The following is an 11751-nucleotide window of genomic DNA, read 5'->3' on the forward strand; positions in this document are numbered from 1 at the left end:
ACCCTGTAAAGTTGAGTTTTCATCCTAAGGCAAAGTTTTATGAATAATACACATTTCTTATAACCACCAAAACAGCCTACCCCTGGGCAGTGAGTTCCTCATAGTAGGACAAGATTCTTAAGACTTCTTCATGGCTTGGGCTGTACCTCAAGTTGTGAAAATCATATCATCATTCACCATAGGGTGTTAACTGTGCAGAGGTATAGGAGGGAGGGAAAGAAAGAACTATCTAGCAGTTGTCAGCACCCATGTATCAGGTGCCTGACCCTGCATATAAATTGTCACCCGCTCCTAACAACAAACCTATACATTTTAGATCTATAATCCTGATTTTACAGATGAGGAAATTGAGACTCAAAGACCTTAAGTAACTTGTTCAAGGCATACAGAATTTGCTGGTAGACCTGGTTGAATACAGTTAAATGGTACTTTTATTGCACTGAAGACATAGGACATAATCTACTCGAAGGGATTTCAGACAGAAAAAAATAAATTGCTTTGAATAACTTTGCAATGCAGAGTTCTCAGATTCACCTAGAATTTCTTCAGCCTGCATGCCATCTTTTCCAAGAGAAAAGTAAAAGGAAGAAAGAAACAAAACCCAACAAAATTAAAACAAAATGATTTGCACTCTACCAGGAGACTCTCCTGAAATACTCTTCTCCAAACTAAACGTTTTTCCAGAAAGTAAGTGTAATACTTTATATAATGTCAAATGTACCACAGGATTGGAGGAAAACTAACCCCTCCATGGCAAATAGGTTTATTTCAGATACAGAAATAAACATAGGCTATACAAAAACAAAACAAAACAAAACAAAACAAAACATTTAGTCAGTGAAAGAAGCATAAAATCCCCAAGAGACATTAATCCTTCTTATCATCGGTTACATAAAATAAAATGTTGAAAAGAATCACAGAATCCAAAATACTGTTTGTATGTACACAACTCTGTGTGATCTTGGGCAAGTCCCTTAATTTCTCTAAGCCTGTAAAATTAGCTGTTCTATATCGGGATCTTCCAGGTTGAAAGTCTATGATTCTTCAATGCTTAAACCCAATCAGCCCCCTCAGGCGCTCGTATTTATGGTTTCATCAAACTGTGTTTTAATGTTTATTTCTGAGAGAGAGAGATAGCGTGAGGGAGGGAGCGGCAGAGAGAGGGAGATAGAGAATCTGAAGCAGGCTCCGTGCTGTCAGTGCAGAGCCCAATGTGGGGCTCAAACCCACACACAGTGAGATCATGGCCTGAGCTGAAGTTGGACACTCAACTGACTGAGCCATCCCGGAGCCCCTGCCCCCACCGCCCAGACTATGTTTTAATACTTCATGCTTAGCTGATAAAGTATTCAAGGTCTGCCTGCTATTTGTTACTTACAGGAAAGAAGCCAGCGTTTCCTGACAAGGTAAGCTGTTTCCCTATTTTGTTTTGTCTTCATTTTTGTTTTATTTTGTATCTTGTCTTTGTTCTGAGAAGTACTGAGGACACTCACATGTCTTCCCTCCTGTTTTACAGCCCTCGGCTCCAGTGGGAAGGTAAGGTGCCTTGTTGCATCCATGTGAGGGTACACGGTATATGCTGTAGAAATAGTTCAGTTTCTTACCCACACCTCCTTTCTCTCAACTCTGCAGGCCTCTCGGGGAGCACTTACCCAAGATGCAAAAGCCTCCTTTACCACCAGCCACCGAAAGGCATGACAGAAGTAGCCCCCTGCCAGGGAAGAAGCCACCTGTGCCAAGGTACTTGTCTTCTGTTGCTTGAGTTTGTCGTTCAGACTGGTGATGCCAGTAATTTGCCTGGTATTAGCCTATAACGGAACTGGACATCACAGGTGTTCCTGTCGAGGAGGGGACTGTTGGCTACTATGGCTTGAGGCATTCTGGCTTTTCAGGTTGGATGTAAAGTTCCGGGTCCCTCTGAAGACAAATGATAGTGATCTAGCAAAGAAAGGAGTGGAGAGATGGTCCATCAGAAGGACGGGAATGACTGCTGTTTGTGGAGAACTTCTCCTCAACCAGCCAAAACCATGCTCGTGTTTTCCTTCCATCTCAGTATGTGGGAACTGAACCTTCCACTTTATTTTTCAAGACAGTAGCAAACAGGAAATAATTGGGAGAAGTTTTTAAGTCACTGTGTCTTCCCCACTGTTCAACCACATTTTATAATGTTAGAATACTGAAGTTGGCTCTAATGTTTCTAAATTTACTATAGTTTTTTGGGACCTATGTACCAAATGGCATAAATGTATCTGGGGTCAGGCCTAACCTTACCACTTACCAAGGGCATAGCCAAGGCTTCTGTTTTTCCCATCAGGATTCAAACTTGGTGTTGCTTGGCTAGTGTGATGATTAAATCAGAGTCAGGGCTAGAGGGTAGTAAAAAAAAACCTCAGGGGCGCCTGGGTGGCTCAGTCGTTTGAGCGTACGACTTTGGCTCAGGTCATGATCTCACAGCTCGTGAGTTCGAGCCCCGCGTCGGGCTCTGTGCTGACCGCTCAGAGCCTGGAGCCTGTTTCAGATTCTGTGTCTCCCTGTCTCTCTGACCCTCCCCCGTTCATGCTCTGTCTCTATCTCGAAAACAAATAAACGTTAAAAAAAAAATTTTTTAAAAATACAAAAAAACCCTCAGTCATCAAGTTAATATTTTAATGGAATATTTTTTGAGTTTCTTTATTTTGAGAGAGAAAGAGAGAGAGAGAGAGAGAGAGAGAGAGAGCAAGCGCAAGTGGGGGAGGGGCAGAGAGAGAGAGTCCAGAGCAGACTCCGTACTATCAGCACAGAGCCCAGCGTGGGGCTGATCTCACAAAAGGTGAGATCACAACCTGAGCTGAAATCAAGTCAGACGCTTAAGCAACTGAGCCACCCAGGTGCCCCTAATGAAATATTTTTAAAAATTGCAATGTGTGTAAAAAATATCAATCATGAACGAAATATCAAAATTTTAAATAAATACTTTATGGGATGATGACATATGAAGCATCTGACAGATGGGAGACGATCAACATATATATTCCTTCTCTCGTCCCCCTCTCTGAGGCGAACATGATGTGGGCACAGGCATACAGCTGCCTGCCATAGCTGTAAGGCAGCGGTCACCAAATCTGTCTGACTAGCTCGTGCATCTGGGAAAAGTCCCAAAGCACTAGCATTTTCCAGCTGTTTTCCCTTCACCGAAGGGTGAGCCCTGAGATGGCTGTTTTAAAACATCAGCAAAGGAGAATATTACCTAAGATGTTTTCATTTGCTTTTGGAGAAACATCTACTCGGTGAAATTTAATAGCTGCTAAAGAGTTAGTTTGCTGACTAAACCTTTTTTATATATATGTAATTATTTGCTGCGGTAGCTGAAAGAATAAAGGTTTGCCTAGCTCAGCTCGCAATAGTGACAGAACATTGAGTCACCAAACCTTCCCTCCACTTCTGCTCCCCTGCTCTTCTGCTGGGGGTTTGTCTTCTCATTTTATCACAGCTCAGTGGGTTTGATTTCTCATTATTAGAGTAAGTGAAACCATCTGTATTCTGAGGCTGGCTCGCTGAAACTTCATGCTCAGTCGTTTTTCTTTGCCCTAATTCATTTCAGGCATGGATGGGGACCCGACAGAAGAGAGAATGTAAGTACAAAATGTTATTTGGTGAATGCTTGGCACAGGGAAAATCAGTGCAGGCTCTGTGGGGTGTGGGGGCCATGCCCGTCTCAGACTTCATTGAAGCCCAGCACAGGGAGCAAGGCCTGCGCACAGTAGGCCCTTAAATACTGGTGCCTGTGGGGTCTCCATCTTTTCCACCTGCCCACAGTGCTGCACTGCTTAGCTCTTGTTCCTCTAAGAGCTCCTGGGGTGGTTGGATTCATTGCAGCCCCATCATCAGGTGGTAATTCACAAGATAAAGTAACAGTGATTGGAAGGAAGGATAAAAGGAGGGGTGCCCAAGAATATGGGCCGCACAGCAAAGTTGACAAGGCCTCTGTTTTCCCTTTTAATAAGCCCATGACCTGAACAAGTGAGGTAATACCAATTATTTAATTCCTGCTAAGTGCACTTTGGCAAGCTAGTGACTTTTAGATGATGAGCTATTTGCCTGGGAAATAGCAATGGAAGTTTTATGTCCAGTTTTAGCAATGAAAATCTCATGTCCCAGAAACCCCATCGGTCTCAGGCGGGGCAGAGGGACTGGGGCAGTTGGTCATCCCAGCTTCACACATGTTTTGCCTTTAACGACCCTATGAAGAATCATTATTTCTTTTTTACTATGAGGAAATCGAAGCTCAGAAGGGGTGAGATATTCATCACAAGTTGCACAGCTAGTAAGTAGTCAGGATTGGAATCCAGGTCTGTCTGATTTCCTCTATGCTATAAGCGCTCTGAAGGTGATCACATCCCTGCCACTATTCAAGGGCTCAGCCCACAAGTGCCTGCTATCTTGCAGCTCTGTGCTAGATACTCTGCTGGTTGGGATAAAGTGCTAAGCTATGAGAGACATGCAGACCCACACACAACACACAACAGACCCCCACACAATAGCATGTGATCATGGGATAAGCTCCAGAGGTGGAGAGAAGAAAGTGATCCATGGGGCTTGAGGAGTAGAAGTGACTTGTTAGAGGTGAGATTTATGGTGTCATTGGAAGATGGGGAGAGCACAGAATAGAATCATCCTAAGAGAAAGCCGAGATGCATTGCAGCCTCAGGAATGTCCTGAGCAAAGGCAGGTGGGTGACCCTATGGGGACAGCAAGGACAACAGCTTGGTTGCAGAGCCAAGGGACAAAGGGACAAAAAGGGGACAAGATTGTAAGTGAAGGTAACTTTATATTCCTGAGGGTCCCAGGGTTGGGAAGGGTTGATGCTCATGCCATGAGAATCTGAGAGTTGCAGAAAGAAACAAGATATGGTTGCCATGGTGTTAAAGAGGGATTTCATCATTCCCTGAGCCCATGTGGGTTTAATTATGCAGCCCTTTGCTGGGACTCCCAGTTGGCCAAATGGGATGAGTGATTCTGGCTGTGATCCTTCTTGTCTTGTCTCAATGGTAGGAGTCATGACAGAAAACTTTTACTGACCACTCCACATATACCAGGAACATGTAATAACCAACTTAATACTTGCAACAACACTTTGAATAAGGTGGTTTTTCTTTTCCAGTGTGCTGGCCTAGCAAAACAAGTCCAGGTTGACAGGTGTGGCCTGCTAGTCAATGGCAAAATCGTTTTACCTCTCCAAACATCATTTCTCATCTGGAGAGTCTAGCAAATAGCTCCTCTCTTGCCTGTTTCGCAGGTTGCCTGGAGATAAATGCTGAGCAACGTAGACACGCCTTGTAAGCCACATGATATGCAAGGTGGAGTTGCTTTTAAGGGGAGTGGCCGAAAGAAGGCTGAGCCTTGGGTTAGACATATCAGGTGTCCAATCCATTTCTGTAACCCTTGGCAAGTTAGGACTCCTTCCTGAGCACCACGTTTCCATTTGTACAAAGAGGATGTTGAATTTTTAAAGGGTTGCTAGGAGAATTGGATGAGATATCGTGTGTAAATCTTTGAGGTACATCGTAGATACTGCCATCCTTACTGTGTCTTTAGGCCCTCTCGGGCACCTCAGAACCTATTTTGTGTTAAGTGTGTAAGGAGAGTCTCAGATTAGAGTGTCCTTAATGATTGTTTGTATTAACAAATTATGAACCACTTAGCAAATTCTACTGTTCTTCACAATATATTATGGAGTCATACAACTACTAAAGAAAGAAACAGAGACATTTATGTGATTGAGAAATGCAGTTCTTTTAGGAATTGTGTTTTGATGATAGATTAATACCTTTTTTTTTTCCCCCTTTACCAGGATGAAGATGACGGTATGTTCAGAAAAGCCTTCTTATAACTTATAACTCATTCCTTCATTTTTCTGCCCAGAATTCACATGGAATTATTTAGTACAGAAGCCCCATAGACATAATTATAATTGTTAAATTTGTGTTAAGTAGACATAGATCAGTTGGTATACAGCATAACTATAACAAAATGGAATTGTCTGGGTTCCCAAAGAGAACTGTTACTTTCATAAGTAATGGTGCACATGGCTTAATAGTACAGCAAAATTAAAAATTGCATATATGGCTTGATAGAAAAATTGCTAATATTTATGCCTTCTAACACAGGAAAGGATCACTAACTGCAGATAAATGAGATAGCATAAAATTTGGCTTACATAAAACAAAACTTGTGAATTATTTCTGAAATTCATATGGTTTCCAATGACAATTTTCTGCCAAGGTAGTGTTTCACAAATGAAAAAATAAAATAAATGCATATTATAGAGAATGATATAGAATGGCAACATTTTAATGCATTCTAAGGTAGTAAGTCATCTAGAAAAGTCCTGGGGTTGGGATTCCATTGTACCACTTCCTAATTATGTTGGATCTTTTGGATTTTTCTCTCTCTCTGTGGACTAGCAGTTTCTAACTTGGGAGCAGTTCTGGAATGTTCCTGTGACACCTGGATGCTGACAAGCTGTTTTATTTTTCCTTTTCCCCCACAGTGCATCAAAGACCTTTGCCTCAGCCCACAATGCTCTCCATGAGCTCCAATACTTTTCCTTCCAGATCTGCCAAGCTATCGCCCAAGCACACCCTCCCATCACCTCACATGCCGGGAGCATTCTCTGAAAGGTCTGTGGTAACGTCATTCAGTGCTAACTTAACATCACCCCCAGGTCCACTCAAAAGAACTAATGTCTGGTGGGTTGGGAAAGAAAGAAATGAGCCAGTGGTAGTCAGGCCAGAACATTTTGGGTCTTCAGGAACAAAATCAAACTGAGCATAAGGACCCACACATGTTAATCCACTGTTATTCTTGGAGTCTCTGAGCTTGGGGTTGGAGGCATACAGAATTGACTACCCCACGGTCACTGAGGCAGAATGGACCCTTGGGCAGGGTTTCAAGGGAATGTTTTCACTTGGTGAATTAAAACGAACACTCGAGAAACCCAATTAACTTAGGTGCTTGGAGTTCATCCAGATCGTGGATGCAAGGACCTAGCTGATGTGCGAATTCACTGCACAGGCTCTGTCCCCACAGGCCCACTTTCTCAATAGCAACAGTGTTTCTCAGGGCCCACGAACTGTGAGATCATGACCTGAGCTGAAATCAGACACTCAACCGGCTGAGCCACCCAGGCACCCAAATTTAAAAACAACAGCCAAGTTTAAAAACAACCTTCCAATACCCTTTACAGGTTATGTTGTTTTGGCTGGTGGAGTCTGCTAGAATTTGGGGTAGTAGTGAGATGTGCCCCACCAGCCCCTCCTCTTTGCTCAGCTGCCGCAGCTACAGAGAGAACTGGCAGTAGTCATGAAGGAAGCAGCATTGTCGGCGGGTTTCTCTAACCCACCTTCCCCATCAGCCTCTTCAGCCCAGCGCAACTCAATTCAGTTCTTTTCTGTCTCTGCAGTAACAGTGGTTTTCCGCAGAGCGCCTCCCTGCCGCCATACTTCTCTCAAGGTTTGTACTCTGGGCTCTAGTGACCTACTCCAGGCAACATGCCTCCATGACTGGATTCCTAACCTGTCCCAAAGCCTTTGGGCAAAGGTTCGGTTATTTCCTAAAAGCTGGAAAATCTGTTTTCTCACTCAGTACTTAATTCAGTTTCTGTGGTGTGCCAAGGGCTGTTGGAATGCGAGGATGCTACACACACACACACACACACACACACACACACACACACACCCCACCTCAGAAAGGCAGCCTTGGCCTTCGTCTTCCCACATAGAGGTTTTCCTCCCTGCTCTTTTTACATGGTGCTCAGGGTAGTGCTTGGCTTGCTCTGTAGTTTTAGGTTTCTATAATGAGTCCACCCTTGAGTTGTGTTGAGGACCGTGTTTAAAATGCAGATTACGAGAATACAACCCCCCCAAGATTCTGATTCAGTAAGTCTGGATGAGACTTACATTGTGAATAATACCTTCTCTGGTGTCCATGACAAGTTTTGCTGACAGTGCTCTGAAACTTCAGTATGAATACAGATGACTTGAGAATCATGTTAAAACGTAGATTCTAATTCAGTGGGTCTGGGGTAGGGTAGGAGATTCTGCATTTCTAGCAAGTTCTCGTGATGCTGATACTGTTGGTCCATGGACCACTTTGAGTAGCAGCAAAGGCCTACAAGGTAGGACTAGACTGTTTCTGTTTTAGCCTTAGGGACTTGCAAGTGATTGGCACATGCTAGGGACTTTTAAAAATGTTTCTTGAATGACCGAGTGTCAAATGACTGTGGAAAGTTACCCAGCTCTAGTAAATAGATTTTCTTCATTCCAGGAAACTTGCCTAGCGTTGCCAGATTTTCTGATTATTTTTTCAAGAAATACTGGAAGTGTGGCTTTTAATATGAAATTACCTGATTTTTAAAGGTTGACTTAAAAAGATTATGTTTATTTTTGAAAGAGAGAGAGAGAGAAAAGGAGGGAGGGAGGGGCAGAGAGCGATGGGAGACACAGGGTCCAAAGCAGGCTCCAGGCTCTGAGCCGTCAGCACCGAACCTGGCATGGGGCTTGAACTCATGAACTGTAAGATCATGAGCTGGAGCTGAAGTCTGATGCTTAAGTGACTGAGCCACCCAGGTGCCCCCATAAAGGTTGACTTGAAAATTTTTTAAATGCTGTGAAGAACAACCCTCCCCCCCTTTTTTGGTCATAGTACACATACATTCTAGAACACCGGTGTGTGTTATAAATAGAAAAGCATATTAGTACTTGAATCATTGCTCAAGAGTGAAGACTTTTTTTAGGAGCACATCTATTACATTCAGTTGAATACATTATCCCATATATGTGTGAGATCCTATTGCTGACACCAATGAAATCCATTATGTTTTTAATGCTTCCTAAGCATTTGAGGGTATAGTGACTACTATGTGGTTTCTGCCGTTGCCCTCACGTCTCGCTGTTTTCCATAGTGTCCACAACTCACTGCGTTTTGCGAACCCACATTGTGTTACTTGCCTGGCTTCTGCAGGCATCTAAGGTTCAGACACTTCACTTATAGCCGTGTCTCTCAAAGTAAGTTCCACAGACACCCAGTTTTAGGGTTGGTGTTGGGGATTCTTGATAAAATAATATAGTAATATGATCTGGAGAGGAATGCTTACCTTAATCAAAATTGATCCTTTTTCCCCTAAGACAGGTAGGACACCTGGTCCTCAGTCTTCTCCATTGGTTGCTCCAGTGTTAGATAGAATGGTCTGTGTATTAGCCAAAAACCCACTCCAGCTCCCTTGAAGATCTCAATAGTAAGGGCAGTGTGTGGATGCAATAAAAAGTAGTATATTGTCTGCTGCAAATATGACTTTATGGTGCTGACCTGCAAATGCAGAAGTAGAAGAGAATAATTCCATGCAGGATAGGCTTTGGTTATATTTGTTAACTATACAGTTAGGTTGCATTCATTCAATACACAGTATAAAAGCCCCTGCCATGTTGGACTGCGAAGGTGGGGATAGGGAAAATCTGTTTAGGCCATGGGAGACTTAAGAAGGAAGATCAACAGTTCAGGGCCATCTGATCTGCTTATTTAGAAGGAGGCAATGAACGCCATGGTAAACAATTATGCCAGCATGGCTCAGGGCACTTCAGCCCTTCCCATGTAATTCTCCTCGCTCAGCAACCCGGGCAGGCATATTGTGGATGGCAGAACAACCCCACTGCAGAACCACTTGGAGTGCTTGTCAAATGCAGACTGGGTGGTTCAAATTCTCCCTGGGATTCTTATGGCCAGTAATGTTTGGGAATCATGGGTTGAAGTCCTGACTCTGCCGCTAGGAGCACACGATTCATTCAGACTCTGTTTCCTCATACTCAAAAAGAAGGGAATACCCGTCTTGCAGTGTTGCTGTGAAGATTAAAGGAAGGGTCCACGGGTGCCTTACTCAAGGCCTGGGCAGCATAGTGCTGAAAAAATATTTGTTGAATAAATGAATGAATGACACATGAATAATTCAGAGAACATTTGGCTCACACAATTTTTCAGTTCTTAACAGCTGTCCTGGCATATAGAAAACAGCCTTGGCAATTACAAATCAACACAATCAAACCTTTCCTGAGTTTAGGAAACACCCTCAGAAAGTTTCGGGGAACCGTAAACGAGAAAATACCATGTTAGGGAAGTTTACAGGTGCCTAACAAAGACTTCCTCATTGATCAGGCTTCTGTGAGAGCTGAACACTTCTACCTCTTTAGAAAATTCAGTAAAGAACAGTAGGTAGCAAACTGGTTCTAGAAACTGACAGTATTTTCAAGGTAATTTCACTTTGTCTTAGGTAATTTACATTTCTTTTTGTGTAAACAATGAGAACATAATCATCTTTATTACTGCATTATCATCCTATCAGTGGCTGGGAACCCCTTCTGGATTGCTGGAGTCTGTAAAATCTGAAAAATGTGATGATTATATTTAAACTACGGTGACTTTTTCATTAATGGACTAGTTATTTTATATTATATAACATTCCCGTGTAAGAAATCACTCACATTTGTGGAACTATTCTCAAAGTTTCACTGGTATGTCTACAGAACAATGCCTGCACAGCCAACAGCCCTTGTGTGTGTGTGTTTTTAAGGTTTATTTATTATTTTTGAGAGAGTGCGAGCGGGGGAAAGGGCTGAGAGAGAGGGAGACACAGAATCTGAAGCAGGCTCCAGGCTCTGAGCTGTCAGCACAGAGCCCAATGTGGGGCTGGAACTCACCAACTGTGAGATCATGACCTGAGCTAAAGTGGGACGCTTAACCGACTGAGCCACCCAGGCCCCCTGCCCTTGTGGTTTTGAACAGGTGAAAATTATTTTTGAAGCTATGGCTTTTTAAACTGTTTCTAAAGTGCTGGGAACAATTGCAAGGGCATTTTAGGGGGGAAATGTGTGATGACAGAAAATGAAAAATAGCTTACAGCAAATTAACTTTCAAAATGTTATACTTTTGAAGGCCTTGGCAATAGACCACCTCCCAGAACTGAAAGCAGAAACTTTTCCTTACCAGTTCCAAACAAACCTCCTCGACCACGGTCTCCTGGGGAAGAAGAGGTAATAAAGCACATGTTTTCGTGTTATTTTATTTTTTCCCCAGCAAATAACCAAAGCTCCCATTGTATACTCCTTTGTATTTTTATTATTATTTACATTACCTTTAATTTTTTTTTAGTGAAAAAAAAAATTAAAGGGGAGGATCCAAATGAAAAATATGTTCTTTCTCCTTGGTATTTTTCCAGGCTCTTCCAATAGCAAATGTGTGCTTTGTATTTAACGAGAAAAATAATCCTATTCTTCATTTGTCTTCTAGTTTATGACCTTGAGTAAGTCACTTAACTGCTCATTAACCCCAATTTTTTATTAAATATACTACAGTAAACTGAAGAAATTATACATCTCTATCTTTCCTGATTAAAGGTTCCATTATATACGGAATGCTTATTCACAACTACCTTTACAACCATGATAAAAAGCAGTTCATGCAAAATATCTTCTATTTAGCCCCACCTAAGTGATTCTATATTCAAATTAAGAAAGCAAATGTTTCAAAGCTCATGGAATTGAGGTGGTGATTTATGAAAATGATTACTTGGAGGCTTTTCTTTTCGCTTACACATATAACTGCAAAATTTATTCAGTTTTTAAAAATTTACATTTTCAGAACTCATTAAATGAAGAGTGGTACGTTTCTTATATTACCCGACCAGAGGCGGAAGCTGCTCTTAGAAAGATAAACCAGGTACTG

General features: G+C 42.3%; 1 protein-coding gene and 1 long non-coding RNA gene across 4 annotated transcripts in view; one reads left to right on the plus strand and one right to left on the minus strand.

The window, feature by feature from the left end:
* The window catches only part of LCP2 (lymphocyte cytosolic protein 2), a 45669-nt gene that overhangs the window by 30290 nt on the left and 3628 nt on the right, over positions 1-11751 (plus strand). For all 3 annotated transcript variants that reach the window (XM_049647796.1, XM_049647797.1, XM_049647798.1), the window contains 8 exons: positions 1381-1406; positions 1517-1536; positions 1633-1740; positions 3581-3624; positions 6530-6659; positions 7442-7491; positions 10963-11060; positions 11668-11745. In XM_049647796.1, coding sequence (XP_049503753.1) covers positions 1381-1406; positions 1517-1536; positions 1633-1740; positions 3581-3624; positions 6530-6659; positions 7442-7491; positions 10963-11060; positions 11668-11745 — 554 coding nt within the window. The remainder of the gene's footprint in view (positions 1-1380; positions 1407-1516; positions 1537-1632; positions 1741-3580; positions 3625-6529; positions 6660-7441; positions 7492-10962; positions 11061-11667; positions 11746-11751) is intronic.
* LOC125934428 (uncharacterized) lies at positions 808-10526 on the minus strand. Its single transcript, XR_007461384.1, has 3 exons — positions 9858-10526; positions 9134-9345; positions 808-1938 (listed from the first exon to the last, which is right to left on the minus strand). It is a non-coding gene; the product is annotated as an uncharacterized LOC125934428 (long non-coding RNA).

This window comes from Panthera uncia (genome assembly GCF_023721935.1).
Source record: "Panthera uncia isolate 11264 chromosome A1 unlocalized genomic scaffold, Puncia_PCG_1.0 HiC_scaffold_17, whole genome shotgun sequence".
NCBI classification, from domain to species: Eukaryota; Metazoa; Chordata; class Mammalia; order Carnivora; family Felidae; genus Panthera; species Panthera uncia.